Source organism: Pseudophryne corroboree, unplaced genomic scaffold, assembly GCF_028390025.1.
Source record: "Pseudophryne corroboree isolate aPseCor3 unplaced genomic scaffold, aPseCor3.hap2 scaffold_2112, whole genome shotgun sequence".
Taxonomy (NCBI): domain Eukaryota; kingdom Metazoa; phylum Chordata; class Amphibia; order Anura; family Myobatrachidae; genus Pseudophryne; species Pseudophryne corroboree.
In genome coordinates, this window is record NW_026968756.1 from 38703 (window position 1) to 63214 (window position 24512).

At 42.3% G+C, this 24512-nt stretch overlaps 1 protein-coding gene across 1 annotated transcript in view; it reads right to left on the reverse strand.

The window, feature by feature from the left end:
- Positions 1–24512, reverse strand: part of LOC135006212 (serine/threonine-protein phosphatase 2B catalytic subunit beta isoform-like) — a gene marked incomplete at its 5' end in the record, with an annotated part of 42177 nt that overhangs the window by 12697 nt on the left and 4968 nt on the right. The window contains 6 exons of the mRNA XM_063952003.1: positions 491–520; positions 4839–4936; positions 7488–7572; positions 19844–19870; positions 21758–21835; positions 22656–22781. Coding sequence (XP_063808073.1) covers positions 491–520; positions 4839–4936; positions 7488–7572; positions 19844–19870; positions 21758–21835; positions 22656–22781 — 444 coding nt within the window. The remainder of the gene's footprint in view (positions 1–490; positions 521–4838; positions 4937–7487; positions 7573–19843; positions 19871–21757; positions 21836–22655; positions 22782–24512) is intronic.

Genomic DNA, 24512 nt, shown 5'->3' on the forward strand with positions numbered 1-24512 from the left:
TTAAGTTTCAGCCCTTATCTTAAAAACTGGAATGGTTTCTGCTTACACTAGACATACAAGGAAGGTTGTATAAAATAAAATAAAAGTTAAGTATAATAAACTTGCACCACCAGAACAGCTGCACAACCACATGAAGGAATGTACTGCAGGAATTATGGGTTTCGGACATGCAGAAATCAAACTTCAAGAGAAGAATTGAACTAGGGATATCTGATCCTTTTTTGCACCATAACACACAGAACAAAGTACACACAAACATTCTAGATGTAAATAAAGGACCAATGAAAACAACGCTACAAAACCATGCCACAGGTAAGAAATAAAACACAGGTAACTAAGCTGGCGGTACAAAAAAGGGGGGACGGATCGACAGAGATCCGTCTCTGGTTGTGCAAGTTAAAAACTATCTAAAAAAATAAAAAAATCACACATAACAGTTGAGTCCCCAACCCAAACAGTTCTCTGCCAATAGCATAGACACTAAGCATACCTTTATCAGCCTCAATTGCCTCAACTGTGGCTGTACAGAAGTGAGCAGATGCATGCAAAATGAATGAAAAAGATGAGAAGTGTAATATCGGATAACAAAAAAAAGGCAATGACCAATTCTATATTATATACTTTCCATCCCAATGTAGATTTTATAAATACAATACATAGCAGATGCATTTAAAAGAAGCAAGTTTGTTAGATTGGTAAGGTTCAGTCTGGTAGTACAAATGAAAAACAAAATATGTACATTACATTTCTACATTATGAGAAGGAAAATGATTACTTAGTAATGTTTGTGCTAAATGGAGTATGTTTAATCAAAATGTTACATCTTAAAAAGAGGGGAGGGGGAGGAGGTGGGCATCTTACAAACATTTATTATAGGAGCTGAAAACATGGATAGAAGGTTGGTTACTTACACAAATTGAGTGACACAAAGGTTTCACTATCATAACAAAGCACCTTTGGCTGCATCCATAATAGCAGCAAAATACATTACATATTAATATACTTACACAAACATATAGCACCTGTCAGACACATTTACTCAGTTGCATAACAAAATAATGCAAATGAACAAAGATCAGATTAGAGAGATGACAGTGTGTACTTCTCAAGCAATACACAAAGGAAATACAGCAAATAATGGCCAAAATGCACCATGTGGACAGCATGTGATTCTTTTTTGGAAATTTAGCCAGAATCAAGGACAGATCTGGATGCCAAATAAAATCAGTATTTTATGTAATGGGCATACTAATGTCTCATTAGTGAAAAGCATGTTGAAATATCTGCAGTGACTATGGCGCACTATCTGGGAAATTGGCATGCACTTTTTGGATATTTGTTATGATGCAGGCAAAAACGGGCAAGGCATTACTATTACACACACCAGGTACAGGGCATGTGCATGGTACAGGCTTAACTTTATTAAAATCATTAGAAATGTGTTACAAAAACACTCTGGCCCAACATTTCTTGACTGTCTACAATTATTTTTTAACAATGAAAGTGAAGATCTAACCAATTAATGTGTGGTGAGTAGAGATGAGAAAAGGAGTGAACAGCCTTGTTAGCCATAATACATACTACAACAGACTGCGTCTGCCCATTTTCAGAAACAACATGGCAGCGCAGAGTTTAGCTTTAGATTAAGGACAGTGGGGTTTATTCACTAAAGATCTGTATTTTGCTACTATAAAAACACCTTACCTATTCTTGTGACCAAAGCAAATTTTCACGTTATTAATCTCTGTTGAGGCTTAGTGTTCAGACACTACCAGTAAATGTAAGTGATCTATGTGCCTGGCATTGCAGTATTACATCACTAAAGCTGTCCATACACTGATAATCTGCCAGATCTGGCTGGTTGGAATGAAAATCTGGTAATGGGTGAGAGCAAATGACAAATGACCTTTGCTACCAAACAGTGGAAAATAGACAAAACCTGTCAGTGATTTAACCAATTTGTATGAATGACAATTTTTGTCTGTATTCTAGTGTTTGGGAGTAAATAGTCGATTGCTCTCAACCATTACCAGATTTTTATTCCAACCAGACAGATCACAATGTGCATCCAGAGTTTAAGGCAGAAGGCTCATGGGAGTGATGTTAGTGAAGCTGTGTGTTTCGGTGCACATGAATGGAGTGGTTGGGTTTGTTTACAAATCAACAAAATTGTTTTTAGTCACTGGATGTGTGACATGGTATAGCCACGGATTCCGAGAAAAAAACTATAGGGCCAATCATTTTGGCATTTTAAACAGATAACCCAATTTCTATAGTTATTTGAATAATTACTACATTAATGTACAAGTGTCGCTGTGCGATTAGATACCTATACATACAGAATAGAGCAATAATGTACACTGTAAAATAAGTTATAATTCAACTTAAATTTGCTGACTTTGTTCAAAGGTTGTCCATAAGCACCAGTTGTTTCTCTATAAAAATGCACCATCCCAGGAAACTGGTGGTTCCCATATAGTCCACACCTAGAAAACGGTATTAGACTAGTGGTGCAGTAGTACAGAGTACGATTTTCTAAGTAATATTCTAGAGCAGTGGTTCCCAAACTCTGTCCCCAAAAGTTCACGTTTTCCAGGTCACCCGGAGGTGCAAAGGTGTATTACTCACACATTTTAAAAGGTCCACAGGTGGAACTCATTATTTCATCTGTGATTCTGTGAGGTGACCTGGAAAATGTGGACTATTGGTTTGGGAACCACTGTTCTAAACTATTCAATTCTTAAAGATAAATGGTTTCAGTTTTAAATTCATTCAGCACAAAAGATACCCGATATTTAGATACAGATCTTTATTTTCAAGCAATAATGCTGACACAATTAATTCCTTTCAATTTGATATTTACAAGGTTTGTTGTTGATCCCCTCTTTTGATGTTCTAGCAATACATATTTAATTGCACCTAATCTACTACAAACCTCAAAAGCAACATGTCCATAGTTTTAAAACATACAAGACAAGCTTTTATATATACTATTTCAATAACATATTAATACAAAGAGAGGACTAGACAAACCAGACTAACAAGAAGAGTCAGCTACGCTTTAGAGAATGGAAACAGCAGAACAAAGTAGCTTTCTAGAAGGTTAATTTCACAGAAAACATATAACAGAGCACACATATTGGCAGAGGGTACCAGGGTACAAAATGCAGGGTGATACCAACCTAATACTGAACTCCTACTTTAAGGGTCTGATGCAGAGTTGGTAGCAAAATGGGTAAAAATGACTCACTATAAAATATGGTGCTCATACAAATGTATTTCGCCATAGATGAGGAGCCTTACATATCTCATAACATATGACAAGACGTCATCATCTTCAACTGCCCTCTAGAAGGTCCCAGCAGACATACAGTACTGTGCAAAAGTTTTAGGCAGGTGTGGCCAAAAACGCTGAAAGAAAGAATGCTTTCAAAAATAGAAGTGTTTATTTTTATCAATTGATAAAATGCATGGACAGAAGAGAAACTTAAATAAAATCAACATGTGGTGTGACCTTCAAAACAGCATCAATTCTTCTGGGAATACTTGCAGTTTTTGAAGGAACTCAACAGGGAGGTTGTTCCAAACAACTTGGAGTACTAAACACAGATCTTCTGTGGATGTAGACTTGCTCAAATCCTTCTGTCTGTTCATGTAATCCCAGACAGACCATGTTAAGATCAAGGCTCTGTGGGGGTCAAATCCACACTTCCAGGACTCCTTGGGCCTAATTCAGAGTTGATCACAGCAGCAAATTTGTTAGCAGTTGGGCAAAACCATGTGCACTGCAGGGGCATCAGATATAACATGTGCAGAGATCTGCCCCCTCTGCAGTGCACATGGTTTTGCCCAACTGCTAAAAAATTTGCTGCTGTGATCAACTCTGAATTTACGCCTTTGTTCTTCTTTACACTGAAGGTAGTACTTAATGACATTGGCATTCGTACTTTGCAGCATTTTTGCCACACCTGCCTAAAACTTTTGCACAGTACTGTATGGGCCAGAAATTGCTGGTTTGATGAAGATTTCAGTGTGCTTTCAATGAATGTAGCATATATGAAAAGACACCTTCACACACCCATTATGCCTCTCTGGTCAGAAGGCTCAATTGGGGGAATTAAATTCTCTTTAAGGGGAAGTAGCTCCCGGGTATGTGCCCTGAGCTATTCAACTGACTGCATAGCACCCAGAACTTCAGCTGTGAGGCGCACCTAACCACGACTAATCTGGGGTATATATAGCTGCATCTTCCGGCTTCAGTGCTGCCTGCGATGCTATTACCACATGTGGTAGCACTGTGACTAGCCCTGTGGTACTCATGAGCGCAGATTTCTGGTCACACCTCAGGAGGGTGTGAGTAACAATACACTAGTCGCAGATTTACCATATGGACAATTAAACAGTTCATGGGACTCTACTGCGTCCATAAAAAGTCCAACTGTAATTGTAGGTTTGCTGTATACGCAATGCAAATATATATTACACTCAATGCTCACTCTGCACCAGCCCCTAAATCTGCAATTACACATGTATTCCATTACATTTGGTTGCAGACCTTCAAATTAGTCTAGTTGTATTCAGATTCTGAAAAGGTTTCATTATTATACTTACTATCAATACCCACATGAGCATAACAAATAGCCACTGCTTAACGTTAGTACCCTGATAAGAATTCCTTGCTTCAAATGCACAGTGAAATTTGACAATGTACTAGTGTTAGCCACTTAAACAAGAGCTGAAAAGCATTAGAAATTCCCAGCATGCATTAGTTGTAGAATTGGAAAGAGTATGAGGTGCGCCCCAGTCCATCTGAGGTACAGCTAGCTGTTTATCATTACCACTTTGTAAAGTCTGTCGTCCTCCAGCCAGTACCCCGCTTGGCAGCATCCCTGTGGGTGTTAAACCCTTCAGTGTCAGCACACTTTCACTTTCCTCCCTAGGAGACACAATTTGGGGGATGGGGGAACAAAATCAGACATGCACGTTTTATAATTCAGATATGAGGGTGAGGCAGTAACTGCTCATATATTACAGATTCACTAACAAGACCTGAAGAGCAAGCAGAGTGCAAACATAATTCTGCCACTTCCATGTGGCACAGTCACCCCATGCTGTAACAGCTTCAGATTTAAGAAAAACAAAGTCAAAACAAAATAGGGGACAGAAATATTTACACTGTTTTGATAGCAATTTAGGATACAAGGATAAACCCACAAAATATTTAACCAATAATAATAATAATCATCATCATCAGAGTTTAAGCGACTAGCCTGAATTGAAACTGGATGTGTGTGTTCTAGTTAATTAAAATACATACTAAAGCAGAGCACGGGTAGCACTGACTTCCCAACTCTTTAACCTGGAAAGTGTGTTGAAGGCTCCTTTTGACAGTGAGCTGTAAAATGCAAGTACCTGGACATGCAGCTAACACTTCAAATAGCTGCTCTTGCACATAGAAAGGTTTCACAATATACAGTATAAATACGTAAAGTGTAATCCAACTGGAAAATCATGGTAAAGGTTTCATGCCAAGTGATCTGAATAGAGAGGCACGCAACATAGTAAATAAAAAGGAGGGAGGCTCTTCCCTGGAAGCCTAGATGCAGAAGATAAAAACACCCAAAATGAGAAGAGCAAAAAGAAAGCAAGCATGCAGAGCAATGTGGCAGGGTATGCCCCAATCGTAAATGAAAAAGGCACACCTGAGTGTTGTACCCACCCATCAGCTGCATGGCTGGTAATGGATCCATTATAGAGTGGCTATTACAGGCAGCGGAATGCTGTCTGGTGTATTCCCACGACGGCTGTCTGCACAAGCTCCATTCTCAACACATTCCAAGGTAAGTTACCAAGGAGAAATACACCATGGTGGGGTTAGCTCCTCCCATACAACACTTTACTGATTTGTTAACCAAGCCATCACTTATTTAATTTAAGGAAACATTTGATGAGACAGATACTGTACATGATCTAATGAGAGGTAATCATTTCATCTGCTGTTAAAAACATGCAGCTGAAATATTGTTTTAAAATAATTTTACTAAACGTTTTATGTAATCCCAAGCACGCCTTTACTGCTTTGCAATGTAATCCATCTTTGTGTTATAAGAACAGCACAAAAGATGTGTTAAAAAAGAAATAAAAATAAAATGAAACAATCTATGTATCACAGAACCGACCACACAAAAAAAATGTTTAGAAATAAATTGTACATAAACATCCTCTTGGTAGTCAGATCACTAATTTGATGCCCCATTACTCTCTCAAACTCTATCCTCAGGACCCCAAACAGTTCATGGTTTCCAGGTCTCCTCACAGTGAAATAATTAGCTCCACCTGTGGATCTTTTAAAAAGAGGAACAACTGCTCTAAATAATACAGACAAAAGTTCTTCCCAAAGAATGACATGGTTGATAATTCAGATACAGTTTTTGTTTTATTTTTATAGCTTCAATATGTGTGTTTCCAAAAAAATAGCTTTTATTTTAGGTTCACAAACCATACTAAAAGTGGGTGATCAGTGTAACGCAGGAATTCCTACCATGGTCCAAGGCCCACTAACAATCCAGCTTTTTAGGGTCAACAATACTTTAGCTCAGGTGTCTTATTTTGTACCTCAGTTATTTTGATTTGGTCATCTGTACTCAAGCATGGATATCACTAAATCCTGGACTGTTAGGCAGGGTACACACTAGATGATAAAGTGAGCGATGTGGCCGATACTGAAACATTGTTCACGATATCGTCTAGTCTGTATGCACTATGTCTCTGTAGATGCATGCTTCCACGCGTTGTCAGCGATATCGCCCGTCAGCCGCGTATGCATGTCCAGTGGGCAATATCTGTATGCCCCCTCTGCCGCTCGCAGCATCGGCAAGTGTGTATGCACTTGCCCATGCCTGCCCATGATGACATAGCTGGGTACACAAGTCGAGAGTATACCCAGGTTTAGTGTGTCTTGACAAAGGTTGGGAAACACTGGTGTAATTGGCTGAGGTAGCAGATGCCACTTAAGACTTCCATAGAATCTACACAGAGTTACATGGAAGGGACTAATGGTTACAGCATGCACCAAGGCTGGAGACCACAGCACAGTCAGTGTTTTACTGCTACACAATTGTGAAAGAGCTCCCATTAACAGTATATGGATCAGTGCTAGTTATGATGTAGGCACTTTCGCCAATTATAAATAATCCATAAGTTTTATGTTTATCATCAAAAGAAAGTTGAGCTTTCTGCCCGGTGGACCCCCTTCCACTGGTGGTTTCCTTTTCTGTTTTCCTATTAAACTTACTCCTAAGGGAGTTATATTACCGCTGCAGTATGAGAGAAAATGTGCAGTACGATAATTGAGGCGATCTGGTAAATCCTCTAACTATAAGTCACTGTAAAACACATTGCCATTCTATAGAAATAAAGGTATATTAGCCCCTGCATGGGTAGTCCGCTTTATCACACCATGACAGGAGGAATAGATTTCCATTTACCTGAGCACAGAGAAGACTCTTGCCATCTTGCCAATTGCCCGGATTTTGTTCCTGATTATTTCTTTACGAGCTGCAGCTGTACCTACTTTCAATGGAATAAGAAGAATCTCAAGCTCAGGAATGCACAGAATAGTACAACAAATCTGACAGACTGCAACACAACAAAACAAGCTTTCAAAAGTTTGTTTTCACAAACTTCTAATAGTTTTGGTTAAGAACATAAGCAAAAGCAAAATATAACACAAACCGGAGCAAAGAAACTGCTGAACTAAGGAAATACGGGGCTGATTCAAACTTGATCGGTGCTGTGCGTTTTCGCACAGCAGTGATCAGGTCTGAACTGCGCATGTGCCGGCGCCGCAGTGCGCTGGCGCATGCCAGACAGCCGACTGCTGTCGTAGCCCTGTGATCGCCTCTGTCTGATTGACAGGCAGAGGTGGTCGCTGGGTGGGCCGGTGGAGTTTGGCCGCCGTTTAGGTCTGGGCAACGCAGGTGTGCCCGGACCGTTGGGGGGACGGGCCGAGTGACGTCACACACAGCCGCTGCGACCCGGGCAGCAATGAAAAGCTCCCTACCAGCGCACAGGAGCTGCGCTGGCCCGGGAGCTACTCCTGAAGTACAAAAGCATCGCCGCTGCGCGATGCCTTTGTACTTCTGCGACGGGGCAGGGACTGACATGCGTGGTGGGCTAGCCCTGTACTGGGCTTCCCCCCCATGTCAGTGTGACTGATCGTAGATGTGCTAAATTTAGCACAGCTACGACCAGGTCTGAATTAGCCCTTACATTTCCATTCTTGCCGTTACATGTTCAGATCTATTTTAGATGGGTACATTCAGATAACACAGTTGAACTGTTGGAACATTAAATTAATCTTTATGTGCACATAAATGTATGACACAACATAAAACTATACAATCCATTTTCCTATCCTATCCCACTAACTCAGGCACGGAGTATTACAAGTATTAACAAGCAATATCTGTGATGAGAACTGCCCTGAATGAGACGAAAGAGGTTTATTAGATCTGCCCTGATTCAGACATGCTGAATGGCTTCACTAAATCAGTTTACTCACATCTTCACAGTGTGTTCAGTTTAAACATGCCCTGATTTAGATTTCACATTCTGGGGCAGATGTATTAAGCCTGGAGAAGTGATAAAGCAGTGATAAGTGCAAGGTGATACCACACCAGCCAGTCAGCTCCTGTTATTTTTAAAATCCGTAATGACCTTGCACTTATCACTGGTTTATAACTTCTTTAGCCCTTCTCCAGGTTAATACATCTGCCCCTATGTATGAAAGATGTGTTTATGCAGAAAAGGAAATAAAATGGTTGAGTAGCTGGTATGAGGACACTTCAGCTGTGATAATGCTGCATGCACACATTTAATATCTCTCTCGCCACATGTAGATTTGATCACTGCTGAAGTCGTGGTGTCCTATAGAATGCTGTATGTTACTACACATGTAGATTTTATCACTGCTGAAGTCGTGGTGTCCTATAGAATGCTGTATGTTACTACACATGTAGCTTTCAAACTGCTGTAGTGGTGAAGTTAGAGAAACAGTGTTTCCTATAGAATGCTGTATGTCACCAAGCTATCATGTGGATACTCTGTTATCCAACACGGAGAAATGTAGTGTTCATATTTATGCCGTGACACTAATGCCGGGTACACACAAGCCGTAATTATATCGCGAGGCGGTTAATGCCGATATATCGACGCATCTGACTGTGTGTATGAGAGGCCTGCTGACCGCCTGTACACTTGTTGTAGGGACTGACATGCCAGCTAGGCTGGCAAATTCAAATGCCCGCCCAGCTGTGACGTCAGGACGACACGTCGAGCACCTAATCGGTAAGTGTATATGACAACCAAAAAGCAAGTGGAAACCAATATATGGACATATCCCTTCTTACTCCTATTAGCTAGAGTGATTTTGTAAGATATTTATTGACTAAGTCCCAACTATATTTTGACCCTTTGTAAAAATAAGATTTTACTCACCGGTAAATCTATTTCTCGTAGTCCGTAGTGGATGCTGGGAACTCCGTAAGGACCATGGGGAATAGACAGGCTCCGCAGGAGACTGGGCACTCTAAAAGAAAGATTAGGTACTATCTGGTGTGCACTGGCTCCTCCCTCTATGCCCCTCCTCCAGACCTCAGTTAGGATACTGTGCCCGGAAGAGCTGACACAATAAGGAAGGATTTTGAATCCCGGGTAAGACTCATACCAGCCACACCAATCACACCGTATAACTCGTGATACTATACCCAGTTAACAGTATGAATATAACTGAGCCTCTCAACAGATGGCTCAACAATAACCCTTTAGTTAGGCAATAACTATATACAAGTATTGCAGACAATCCGCACTTGGGATGGGCGCCCAGCATCCACTACGGACTACGAGAAATAGATTTACCGGTGAGTAAAATCTTATTTTCTCTGACGTCCTAGTGGATGCTGGGAACTCCGTAAGGGCCATGGGGATTATACCAAAGCTCCCAAACGGGCGGGAGAGTGCGGATGACTCTGCAGCACCAAATGAGAGAACTCAAGGTCCTCCTCAGCCAGGGTATCAAATTTGTAGAATTTAGCTAACGTGTTTGCCCCTGACCAAGTTGCAGCTCGGCAAAGTTGTAAAGCAGAGACCCCTCGGGCAGCCGCCCAAGATGAGCCCACTTTCCTTGTGGAATGGGCTTTTACTGATTTAGGATGCGGCAATCCAGCCGCAGAATGCACCAGCTGAATTTTGCTACAAATCCAGCGAGCAATAGTCTGCTTAGAAGCAGGAGCACCTAGTTTGTTGGGTGCATACAGGATAAAAAGCGAGTCAGTTTTCCTGACTCCAGCCGTCCTGGAAACATAAATTTCAAGGCCCTGACTACGTCCAGTAACTTGGAATCTTCCAAGTCCCTAGTAGCCGCAGGCACTACAATAGGTTGGTTCAAGTGAAAAGCTGATACCAACTTAGGGAGAAACTGGGGACGAGTCCTCAATTCTGCCCTATCCATATGAAAAATCAGATAAGGGCTTTTACATGACAAAGCTGCCAATTCTGACACACGCCTGGCCAAAGCCAAGGCCAATAACATGACCACTTTCCACGTGAGATATTTCAGATCCACAGTTTTGAGTGGCTCAAACCAATGTGATTTCAGGAAACTCAACACCACGTTGAGATCCCAAGGTGCCACAGGAGGCACAAAAGGGGGCTGAATATGTAGCACACCCTTTACAAATGTCTGAACTTCAGGCAGTGAAGCCAGTTCTTTCTGGAAGAAAATCGACAGAGCCGAAATCTGGACCTTAATGGAACCCAATTTTAGGCCCATAGTCACTCCCGACGGTAGGAAGTGCAGAAAACGACCCAGCTGAAATTCCTCAGTAGGGGCCTTCCTGGCCTCACACCACGCAACATATTTTCGCCAAATACGGTGATAATGGTTTGCGGTTACTTCTTTTCTAGCTTTTATCAGCGTAGGAATGACTTCCTCCGGAATACCCTTTTCCTTTAGGATCCGGAATTCAACCGACATGCCGTCAAACGCAGCCGCGGTAAGTCTTGGAACAGACAGGGCCCCTGCTGTAGCAGATCCTGTCTGAGCGGTAGAGGCCATGGGTCCTCTGATATCATTTCTTGAAGTTCTGGGTACCAAGCTCTTCTTGGCCAATCCGGAACCACGAGTATCGTTCTTACTACTCGCCTTCTTATAATTCTCAGTACCTTTGGTATGAGAGGCAGAGGAGGGAACACATAAACCGACTGGTACACCCACGGTGTCACTAGAGCGTCCACAGCTATCGCCTGAGGGTCCCTTGACCTGGCGCAATATCTCTTTAGCTTTTTGTTGAGGCGGGACGCCATCATGTCCACCTGTGGCCTTTCCCAACGGTTTACCAACAGTTGGAAGACTTCTGGATGAAGTCCCCACTCTCCCGGGTGTAGGTCGTGTCTGCTGAGGAAGTCTGCTTCCCAGTTGTCCACTCCCGGAATGAACACTGCTGACAGTGCTAAGACGTGATTTTCCGCCCATCGGAGAATCCTTGTGGCTTCTGCCATCGCCATCCTGCTTCTTGTGCCGCCCTGTCGGTTTACATGGGCGACTGCAGTGATGTTGTCTGATTGGATCAGTACCGGCTGGTTTTGAAGCAGGGGCCTTGCCTGACTTAGGGCATTGTAAATGGCCCTCAGTTCCAGAATATTTATGTGTAGGGACGACTCCTGACTTGACCAAAGTCCTTGGAAATTTCTTCCCTGTGTGACTGCCCCCCAGCCTCGAAGGCTGGCATCCGTGGTCACCAGGACCCAGTCCTGTATGCTGAATCTGCGGCCCTCTAGAAGATGAGCACTCTGCAGCCACCACAGCAGAGACACCCTGGTCCTTGGAGACAGGGTTATCAGCCGATGCATCTGAAGATGCGATCCCGACCACTTGTCCAAGAGGTCCCACTGAAAGGTTCTTGCATGGAACCTGCCGAATGGAATTGCTTCGTATGAAGCTACCATTTTTCCGAGGACTCGGGTGCAGTGATGCACCGATACCTGTTTTGGTTTCAGGAGGTCTCTGACTAGAGATGACAGCTCCTTGGCTTTCTCCTGCCGGAGAAACACTTTTTTCTGTTCTGTGTCCAGAACCATCCCCAGGAACAGTAGGCGTGTGGAAGGAACCAGCTGTGACTTTGGAATGTTTAGAATCCATCCGTGCTGTTGTAGCACCTCCCGAGATAGTGCTACTCCGACCAACAACTGCTCCTTGGACCTCGCCTTTATAAGGAGATCGTCCAAGTACGGGATAATTAAAACTCCCTTTTTTCGAAGGAGTATCATCATTTCTGCCATTACCTTGGTAAACACCCTCGGTGCCGTGGACAGTCCAAACGGCAGTGTCTGGAATTGGTAATGGCAATCCTGTACCACAAATCTGAGGTACTACTGGTGAGGATGGTAAATGGGGACATGCAGGTAAGCATCCTTGATGTCCAGGGATACCATGTAATCCCCCTCGTCCAGGCTTGCAATAACCGCCCTGAGCGATTCCATCTTGAACTTGAATTTTTTTATGTATGTGTTCAAGGATTTCAAATTTAAAATGGGTCTCACCGAACCATCCGGTTTCGGTACCACAAACAGTGTGGAATAGTAACCCCGTCCTTGTTGAAGTAGGGGCACCTTGACTATCACCTGCTGGGAATACAGCTTGTGAATTGCCTCTAGCACAGCCTCCCTGCCCGAGGGAGTTGTCGGCAAGGCAGATTTGAGGAAACGGCGGGGGGGAGGCACCTCGAATTCCAGCTTGTACCCCTGAGATACTACTTGAAGGATCCAGGGATCCACCTGTGAGCGAGCCCACTGATCGCTGAAATTTTTGAGGCGGCCCCCCACCGTACCTGGCTCCGCCTGTGGAGCCCCACCGTCATGCGGCGGACTTGGAAGAAGCGGGGGAGGACTTTTGTTCCTGGGAACCTGCTGTTTGTTGCAGCTTTTTTTCCCTGCCTCTGCCTCTGGACAGAAAGGACCCGCCTTTTCTCCGCCTGTTTTTCTGGGGTCGAAAGGACTGTACCTGATAATACGGCGCTTTCTTAGGCTGTGAGGGGACATGGGGCAAAAATGCTGACTTCCCAGCTGTTGCTGTGGAAACTAGGTCTGAGAGACCATCCCCGAATAACTCCACACCCTTGTAAGGCAAAACTTCCATGTGCCTTTTCGAATCTGCATCCCCTGTCCACTGCCGAGCCCATAAGCCTCTCCTAGCAGAGATGGACAGAGCACTTATTTTAGATGCCAGTCGGCAGATCTCCCTCTGTGCATCTCTCATGTATAAGACTGAGTCTTTTATATGCTCTACGGTTAGCAAAATAGTGTCCCTGTCTAGGGTGTCAATATTTTCCGACAGGGAATCTGACCACGCAGCTGCAGCACTGCACATCCATGCTGACGCAATCGCTGGTCTCAGTATAATGCCTGAGTGTGTATATACAGACTTCAGGATCGCCTCCTGCTTTCTATCAGCAGGCTCCTTTAGGGCGGTCGTATCCGGAGACGGTAGTGCCACCTTTTTTGACAAGCGTGTGAGCGCGTTATCCACCCTAGGGGGTGTTTCCCAATGTGACCTATCCTCTGGCGAGAAAGGGAACGCCATTAGTAACTTTTTAGAAATTACCAATTTTTTATCGGGGAAGCCCACGCTTCTTCACACACTTCATTTAATTCTTCAGATGGGGGAAATACTATTGGTAGTTTTTTCTCCCCAAACATAATACCCTTTTTTGAGGTACCTGGGTTTATATCAGAAATGTGTAATACCTCTTTCATTGCCTCAATCATGCAACGAATGGCCCTAGTGGACATTAAATTAGACTCTTCGTCGTCGACACTGGTATCAGTATCCGTGTCGACATCTGTGTCTGCCATCTGAGGTAGCGGGCGCTTTAGAGCCCCTGATGGCCTTTGAGTCGTCTGGGCAGGCACGAGCTGAGAAGCCGGCTGTCCCGCATTTGGCATGTCGTCAAATTTTTTATGTAAGGAGTCGACACTTGCACGTAATTCCTTCCATAAGTCCATCCACTCAGGTGTCTGCCCCGCAGGGGGTGACATCACATTTATAGGCATCTGCTCTGCCTCCACATAAGCCTCCTCATCAAACATGTCGACACAGCCGTACCGACACACCGCGCACACACACAGGGAATGCTCTGACAGAGGACAGGACCCCACAAAAAGCCCTTTGGGGAGACAGAGAGAGAGTATGCCAGCACACACCAGAGCGCTATATAATACAGGGACTAACTGAATTATATCCCCTTATAGCTGCTATAAGTTATATACTGCGCCTAAATTTAGTGCCCCCCCCCCCCCCCCCCCCCCCTCTTTTTTACCCTTCTGTAGTGCAGACTGCAGGGGAGAGCCAGGGAGCTTCCTTCCAGCGGAGCTGTGAGGGAGAAATGGCGCCAGTGTGCTGAGGGAGATAGCTCCGCCCCTTTTTCGGCGGACTTTTCTCCCGCTTTTTTATGGAATCTGGCAGGGGTATTTATCACATATATAGCCTCTGGGGCTATATATTGTGATTATTTTGCCAGCCAAGGTCTAATTATTGCTGCTCAGGGCGCCCCCCCCCCAGCGCCCTGCACCCATCAGTGACCGGAGTGTGAGGTGTACAAGAGGAGCAATGGCGCACAGCTGCAATGCTGTGCGCTACCTTGGTGAAGACTGAAGTCTTTTGCCGCAGATTTTTCCGGACCTCTTCTAGCTTCTGGCTCTGTAAGGGGGACGGCGGCGCGGCTCCGGGAACGAACACCAAGGACGGGTCCTGCGGTCGATCCCTCTGGAGCTAATGGTGTCCAGTAGCCTAAGAAGCCCAAGCTAGCTGCAAGCAGGTAGGTTCGCTTCTTCTCCCCTTAGTCCCTCGTTGCAGTGAGCCTGTTGCCAGCAGGTCTCACTGTAAAATAAAAAACCTAAAATATACTCTTTCTAGGAGCTCAGGAGAGCCCCTAGTGTGCATCCAGCTCGGCCGGGCACAGAAATCTAACTGAGGTCTGGAGGAGGGGCATAGAGGGAGGAGCCAGTGCACACCAGACAGTACCTAATCTTTCTTTTAGAGTGCCCAGTCTCCTGCGGAGCCCGTCTATTCCCCATGGTCCTTACGGAGTTCCCAGCATCCACTAGGACGTCAGAGAAATCAACAATAATAATACATAGTGGTGTAACACATACCCCCATATAACTAATCTACCATTACTCACAGCATTTTAACCCCAATTTATATCTTCAGCACTCGGTATATTGTATGCCAGTAAAATAAACAATGTTATCACCCACTCATTTGTCTAAGAATAGAGAATATTATAACAATTCTAATACGGTAAAAGTAATTACAGGTTGAGTATCCCTTATGCAAAATTCAAAATCACACATTTTTGGTTCCCCTACTGAGATAATGACACATATATATGTATATTATATTATATATCTATATAATATATATTATATATTATGTGTATATACAGATATAAGTCATTATCTCAGTAGGGTACCCAAAAATGTGGGATTTGAATTTTGGATAAGGGACACTCAACCTGTACATTGTAGTCCTGTTTTTTATCTAATGCATTTTAGCCGTACTTTAGAAGCAGTGAGTGGTTGTAAATGGTTTTGTGGCACATGGAGCGGGGATGAACAAGACAGATTGTATTTTTTTTAGTATTGTATATTTTTATGACCAATAATGCTACTGTTCATCTATTCGATTTTTTTATATCAAAAGAATGTTAGAATTACAACACATCTGAAAGATTTTCAATATAGCAATCTGAGCTAGTGTAGTTCAGCCAGATTTCAGGGGCAGTGTTTTGTGGAAATCAGCCACGTGACCTATAGAGCTTGAACAAATAGCCGGACATTCACAGACAGCGGCACATCTTGAGAAAGAAGACCGGGTCTCCGAAATGCGTAGATGCTGCTGGGACTACAGTATTGTTATCACAGGTCCAGCAGCCCGCTTACTGTGGATTATGCTTTAGGTGCCATAATAAGTGCCAGGATAATAGGATAGCCCCCGGCGATACAATTACCCGCGGTCATTGACTGTGGGTAATTGGTTACCCCCCAAAGCCTTCTCACATAGTTTTGTCAATCTTTCTATCTAACTCAGGTTTCCCAAAGTGGGTCATACTGTCCCCCGGGGGTGCTGGAATGATTCAGTGGGGTGGTAGTAGCCTTGGATGCAATTGGGAGGCGTTGAATAAAAATAAGGGGGCGGTGGAAGGCTACCTGTAGCCGTTCCCAGGTCTTGCAGTGAGATCAGATGTGCTGATTGTGGGACACTTCCTGCCCTGCTCTCTCATACTGCATGGCGCGGGAGGAGGGCGGAGTGTGCACAGGCACACCATAATCTCGGTACCTGCTGCTGCATGCTGAGTGTGGTGCTGCACTGTTCCACTCCACACTTCCTTCCTCTATTGCAGGGGTGGGCCTGGCTGAGATGTATCTGCCACCTAGTCTGGTGGCATATCGGGCCACCTAAGTTTGGGGCAGAGCCAATGCTGCAGTCAAAGTGTTCTACTGCACACAACACAGCACGGCCAGCTTCGCTGCTCTCTGGAGTGCTGTGGCTGTCAACGCTGTCATTGGATAGGAACCAGGAATAGGAGCCTGCCAAGAAGGTTCTAAGATGCATGCTGAAGACAACCCATGAAAGCAAAAACTGTAAGTTAAGTTTTTGTCCTGAGAAATGCTGACTTGTGTATCTGCTGCAAGCATTCGCTGGTGCCTATTTGTATATTGTACAAAAGTTTTTAATTGCATTTCTCTCATATTTAGTGGAAGATGGGTTCAGTGCGATCACAAATCTGTTAACTAAAAAAAGAAACAGACTGCAAATAGCTAATTGCTGTGATTTAAGAATGCTGCTGATAAAAATAGAGCCGAACATTAATAAATTGATAGCAGTGCACCAGGTTAATCCTTCCCATTAGGATTATTTTTAATGTTGTGTTGTGATTTTTATTTTAACATTATCCTATGTTATATTAATTTTCTCTGTGTAATTGGTTGATTGATTTTTAAAAAATAATTTTAACGTTTCAAGGTGTCTTATTTAAAAAGTCTTTCTGTACTACGTTGTAGGACGTAGGTAGAAATATAGATACATAACAGTACGCAAATTTGTCACTGCATCTTTCTATTTGTACACTTAAAAGAAATACGCTTAAGGAAAGTAGATTTCCAGGGTGGACGCTGAGCGATTTTGTTTTCTGCAAAAGGGGCAGCGGGCCAAATAAGTCTGGGAAACTCTCGTCTAATTGAACACTAGAGATTCATATGAACATTGCTGGAGAATGTAACAAAGAAAAATGTTAGAACTGGATATTAAACAGAAAATAAAATCTATATCTATATCTATATCTATATCTATATCTATATCTATATATATACTCCGGATCCCCAGCACTCACCCAGTCCGTAAAAGGACAATCTTGCACTGGTGCCCTCCACAGGCCTTTTTTGGCCTCACGTACAGAGCTTCAATAAGAGGCAGCACTCAGTGACTTTTTCAATAATCAAATGCGTGTATTGTGGAACATCAACTTTTCGGGGACCCCCTACCCCTTCATCAGGAAGGGGACGGGGGTCCCCGAAATGTTGATGTTCCACAATACACGCATTTGATTATTGAAAAAGTCACTGAGTGCTGCCTCTTATTGAAGAGATATATATATATATATATATATATAGAGAGAGAAAGAAAGAGAGAAAGAAAGAGAGAGAGAGAGAGAGAGAGAGAGAGAGAGAGAGAGAGAGAGAGAGTGTGAGTGTGTGTGTGTATAAAGAGAAATAGTACTTGAAACCATATGTTTGAAGTATTCTTACAAATGCTGAGGGGGAATATAATCCAGAATACTCCTTTACTGCATAAGTAGCGTGAATGGGCAAATTTAAATTTAACTATTGCTTGTATACCCATAAAATGAGTGAATGACAACATAAATCTGCTCCTATAGGGAAACTACAAACATGATAATTTAGAGTGCTTGAAAAACCTTGTCACAAAAACATAACTAAGGTGTCCCAAGACGCAAGTGTGCTAACATGGACATTAGCTAATGCTTTCCGCGTTGTATCGGAAGGTGCAACCATCTATCTATCTATATGGAATGATAGAATGATTTTCTATTCATTTGTTTCACTGATTATTTTGCCTTTTTACATTAGGGACAGTAGCTGCTAAGAACTGTCTAATGTTCAGAGAGTGACCTCTGATACTGTAAGTAGAATGTTTGTAGTGGTGCATTCTTCCTTACATTTTATATTATCATTAGTTTTATGAAACAGCTTTTGTTTCTGTTAAAAAAAATAAAAAAATAAAAAATGTTTTATGTATTATATATGTTGCTGCATATTTTCTTTTACCGAAATTCAGTGAAGTTTTCTTGTCCAGGAATCTGAATAAAACATGAAAATCCCTTGCGCTACCTTTTTACTAAAGTTGTTATTACTAATTAGTATACATTTGCCACGTATGACTAATATAAATGAGGAGCAGTAAACAGTTTGGTGAACAAACTCCACAGCCCTGATTACAATAGAAAAACCTTGCAAGTCTCTTTGCCTTAATATCCCACAAAGTATTAGAGCGGAACCTTAGCCTAACTAAATCTGGCCGAAAGAGTAGACCCGTTTTACTTTGAGAACAGAAACCAAGTTTTTGCTAAATACATAATTAAATGAAATTGTTACATAGATTTTTGAAACAAGAAATTTGATACATGGGGTAAAACAATTGCAATTCTACATAAGCACTAAACCAAACCTTGGCTTCAGATAATCAGGAATAGCTGTTCTTAACCAAAGATAAATCCTGCTAACATGCACTCACATTCAAATGTGTGTCAAACATTACCCCCTGTGGCTAAAGGGGACAAATCAATTCCAAGCTATGTTGGCTGAAACACCGCAATTACCTTGCATCCCCATAGGGGAGCACAGTACAATGAGCAATGTTACTTTACTAGTCACACATCGCTTGGATTTGAATTGCACCCAAACAAGTCAATTCAATTACCTGCAAGGGTGGCAAGATGCTGTGTAATGAGGTGGAAATGCATCACAACCCGCCCACTCTCGTCCCACACTTGTAGATTAAAACTCTGCAAGCCCAGAGGTACAGCAAGTGCATAAGTGTTGCATATAGCCGCACTGACTCATGGGTAATTGAATTGACCCCAAAGTGTTTAACATAATGGAAGGAACACAAACCAAAAAACTGTACCTAAAACAAAAACAGCATTGCATTTGACTTGAGGTTTAAAAAAAAAAAAACAAATATAAAAAGTAAATGCAACAGGGTGGCAACGCTTACTGTACAATCCCCTTCCCCAGACTCTTATAAACATCAATCTAAAAATTATATTATCTTGAAACACTTCACATGCAGAAATGTGAAAAGAAAAGAAAATCATGAAGCAGGAAACACACACATGGAAATGTCCCCTTAGTCATGCAGGGCCAACGATACGGAATGTTAGATACAAAGATGATGAAAATTTACAAATGAAAAGAATGGAAGGAAAACATGAGAAAATGCCATGCACAGAAAGACAGATGTCTAGGAATATGACTTCTGAGCAGTGCAAAACGCAAATGATATCCAAATGCTCTCAGGAATGTGAGCGAGAAAATAAAAAAATACTAATAAAAAAAGGTGGAGGGGGAGGGAGAAAAAACAGGAGCAAGAAAAATGCTACACGGATAGATTACATGTGACATCATTTAAATGTGTCGTGTAGCAAATCCAAAAAAAAACTGGGAAGTCATATTTCAAAACAATAGTGCTCTGTCTGGTCTGTACCTTTTCTATTGCCATATATGAGTCGTTCTTCAGATGGAGAGTCCAGAAAAAAAAGGAAGTGAACGATGGAGAAATAGGTGAGTGAGTCAAAGAAAAAAAAAAAAAAGAAGAAGAAGAAAAAAATATATATATATTTTTTACTTGGCAGCAGCAAGAATGAGGGTGGACTGGCAAAAGTAAGAAGGGTAAAATTGGAAAAGTTGCAACTCTAGGACTCTCTGAAAGTGGTGGTAATAAATATAGTCAGTGTAGAACTAAATAGTGTGGAGTCTCGTGCAAGCCACGAGTACAGCAAAGCGTTGACCCCTTCGCTGCCACAGGGCCAACAGCATGCTGTTATGTTGCTGTTTTTTGCAGTGGGGTTAAGAAGAACAGCGAATATTTAAGAAAGTACAGTAAAGAAGGCAGAAAATTTAAGGTTAAGAATCATGCCATCAACAGCACAATATTTTTCGGATCACGGGATAACTTTTTATAGAAAGCAAAAACCATGTTTTCTCTATCGCATATCTTTAACAGCCTGCGCCACTTGTATGCAACTGCAATATGGAAAAGTAGATGGAAAATTACATCTTCTAAGGACTGCATGCTTGAGAAAGTGAACAGAACAATGGACATGACAAGGTTGCAGCTGTTGAGGTTTGCGCAGTGATCAAATGGTGTACAAATTCTAACAATGCAAGACTACTGGCAACATGGCAAATGTAAGTAACAGCACAACAGTGATAAGGACACAGCTCAGTAAGTCTGGAAGTACAGGAAAATACAATAAATCAGAATACTGCACTGCAGCATGTTACGCTGGTGCGTTTTGGCTTACACTGCAAAATGTTACATAGACAACTGTACTTCACCATGTAAGATGGTGTGTTTCGTAGAGCATATCTGTAAATTAAGTAAAAAATAATCCAAATTTCATATAAATTGTAAAAAATACTGAATTTTGGCAGTTAGGCAGTTATAGATTGTGAAATAATTTAATGGCTTTGTGAAACATCTCTGAGTTAACTAAGTACTAAAATCACTATTGTAGAATATTTATACTGTGATCCGAAGTTTGAACAAAAATGTTAAGTCAGCTACAGTAGTTAAAAGGAAAAAAAAAAAAGGAGTACCAGATCATAATTTCTCATCATTGTGCAACTGCACGTAAGAAAATTACCTAACATTGGTGGTTTGTTTTAGGAAGATAAATACTCTGCAAAGTAATCAAGTGCAATGAAAATATTCACTGATTAATATGATCAAAAAGAAAAATAACAGTTCCCTAAATTACGGCGGCATTGACAAAATTTCTTTGCATAACTCAGGGGAGTGTGACAGTAAAATGTCTTTGCTTAAGTCAGGGGAGTGTGACAGTACTAAGGTTTATATGTAACCATGTTTGAGAGCTTTAATTACAATATCATTAGGTAGGCTCTACTAGGTCAATGTGTGTCTTTTGTAAAATTACGGAGGGATTCCCCTAAATCTATCCTGAAACAAACACAAAAAACTATGCACTTGATTAAGTACCAGTTATTTACTATATTTACTATAAATGGCAAAAGCGCATTCTCTTTTGATGGATAACTGAAAAAGGACTAAAACATCTCTCTGCAGGACATTTTTAATTTAATTGGATGTAGCCTTGTTCACTGCATGAAAGACATCAATAGACGTGTTTATGTGCTGAACATAGGAGTTTTTTTAGGCAGCCTTATAGAAAAGTCCATAGCAAAGACATGTATAAAAGTTTTAGTACACTGAGATTTTCAACTTCAAGAACCTAATGGCTATGTTGATGGTGACTGCGCTCCAGACAACCCCCTCCCCCCACTTAAATCCTGGAGGTTACAGGAAAGCCCAGGATATACTGTACAATGCAGGTAAATTAGTTGTACAAAAAAAAAAGGAATATTAAAATGATCCTACCGTCAAACTGGTCTTCTCCCTCAGTCATTAACTCATCATCTGAGCAAATGCTGAGAACGTTCACCAGCATCTCTGTAACTGTGTTCAACAGAACAAAGGACATGTTACAGCAGACCACACAGCATGACCTAAGACTGTGAACAGAATCATTCATTTATAGTTTACATGGAACTTGCCTTCATTTCTTACGGACCTCTCTTATAAATTCTGTTCACAACAGTAAATAGAAGCACAGATTGTTACATAACAGCTGTTAATCTAACAAAAGTAGTTAAACACTATGGATATAACATGATTCTATAAACAAATACAGTAAACAAAGAAGGAAAAGTTTATTCCTGAAAAGGTTAATAGGATGTTATAATAAAACTACCTCTGAAGAGCCCAGTTACATACACTAGCTGCCCAGAAACTGCAGCTAAAGGTGATGCTGAAAGGTCGAAGTGAGCTTTGCAGCTTTTTAATTTATTTTATCATTACGTACACAATCATTTAGTCTGATAAATTATTTATAATCTATCATCTATACCAGAGGTTCTCAAACTCGGTCCTCGGGGGCACACACAGTGCATGTTTTGCAGGTAACCCAGCAGGTGCACAGGTGTATTAATTACTCACTGACACATTTTAAAAGGTCCACAGGTGGAGCAAATTATTTAACTTGCGATTCTGTGAGGAGACCTGCAAAACATGCACTGTGTGGGCCCCCGAGGACAGAGTTTGAGAACCTCTGATCTATACCATGGGGCTCCTGTTAAAACAGAATGATATTAGCAACTTCTATTTTTTGTTCTAAGCATTACTATCTTACGGTGTACTCACTTTGACAACAACCATAGATGTAGCAAAGACTATCCATGTAATAATAGGTTAAAGACTGCAGTAGACAACACAATACCTTTTTCACCAACAAATGGCAATGACCAAGTGAAAACATCCATGAAATTGGGCAGCCAGTACGGGTGTGGTGAGCAGTTGAATTGCCGGATATTCATCACATTATTTTCATACTTTAATACAGCAGCTGTAAATTTGAGTGTGGAAATTATTAAGTGTAGAAACCTCCTAAAAAAAATCAATCATAAAAATAAGAATTTACTCACCGGTAATTCTGTTTCTCGTAGTCCGTAGTGGATGCTGGGAACTCCGTAAGGACCATGGGGAATAGCGGGCTCCGAAGGAGGCTGGGCACTCTAGAAAGATCTTAGACTACCTGGTGTGCACTGGCTCCTCCCACTATGACCCTCCTCCAAGCCTCAGTTAGGTACTGTGCCCGGACGAGCGTACACAATAAGGAAGGATTTTGAATCCCGGGTAAGACTCATACCAGCCACACCAATCACACCGTACAACTCGTGATATGAAACACAGTTAACAGTATGAAACAATAGAGCCTCTCAACAGATGGCTCAACAATAACCCGATTTAGTTAACAATAACTATGTACAAGTAATGCAGATAAACCGCACTTGGGATGGGCGCCCAGCATCCACTACGGACTACGAGAAACAGAATTACCGGTGAGTAAATTCTTATTTTCTCTAACGTCCTAGTGGATGCTGGGAACTCCGTAAGGACCATGGGGATTATACCAAAGCTCCCAAACGGGCGGGAGAGTGCGGATGACTCTGTAGCACCGAATGAGAGAACTCCAGGTCCTCCTCAGCCAGGGTATCAAATTTGTAGAATTTTGCAAACGTGTTTGCCCCTGACCAAGTAGCTGCTCGGCAAAGTTGTAAAGCCGAGACCCCTCGGGCAGCCGCCCAAGATGAGCCCACCTTCCTTGTGGAATGGGCATTGACAGATTTTGGCTGTGGCAGGCCTGCCACAGTATGTGCAAGCTGAATTGTACTACAAATCCAACGAGCAATAGTCTGCTTAGAAGCAGGAGCACCCAGCTTGTTGGGTGCATACAGGATAAACAGCGAGTCAGATTTTCTGACTCCAGCCGTCCTGGAAACATATATTTTCAGGGCCCTGACAACGTCTAGCAACTTGGAGTCCTCCAAATCCTTAGTAGCCGCAGGCACCACAATAGGCTGGTTCAGGTGAAACGCTGACACCACCTTAGGGAGAAACTGGGGACGAGTCCTCAATTCTGCCCTATCCATATGGAAAATCAGATAAGGGCTTTTACATGATAAAGCCGCCAACTCTGACACTCGCCTGGCTGAAGCCAAGGCCAATAACATGACCACTTTCCACGTGAGATATTTCAGATCCACGGTTTTTAGTGGCTCAAACCAATGTGATTTTAAGAAACTCAACATCACGTTGAGATCCCAAGGTGCCACAGGAGGCACAAATGGGGGCTGAATATGCAGCACTCCTTTCACAAATGTCTGAACTTCAGGTACTGAAGCTAGTTCTTTTTGAAAGAAAATCGACAGAGCCGAGATCTGTACCTTAATGGAGCACAGTTTTAGGCCCATATTCACTCCTGCTTGCAGGAAATGCAGAAATCGACCTAGTTGAAATTCCTCTGTTGGGGCCTTTTTGGCCTCGCACCAAGCAACATATTTTCGCCATATGCGGTGATAATGCTTTGCCGTAACATCTTTCCTGGCTTTAATAAGCGTAGGAATGACTTCCTCCGGAATGCCCTTTTCCTTCAGGATCCGGCGTTCAACCGCCATGCCGTCAAACGCAGCCGCGGTAAGTCTTGGAACAGACAGGGGCCCTGCTGCAGCAGGTCCTGTCTGAGCGGCAGAGACCACGGGTCCTCTGAGATCATCTCTTGAAGTTCCGGGTACCA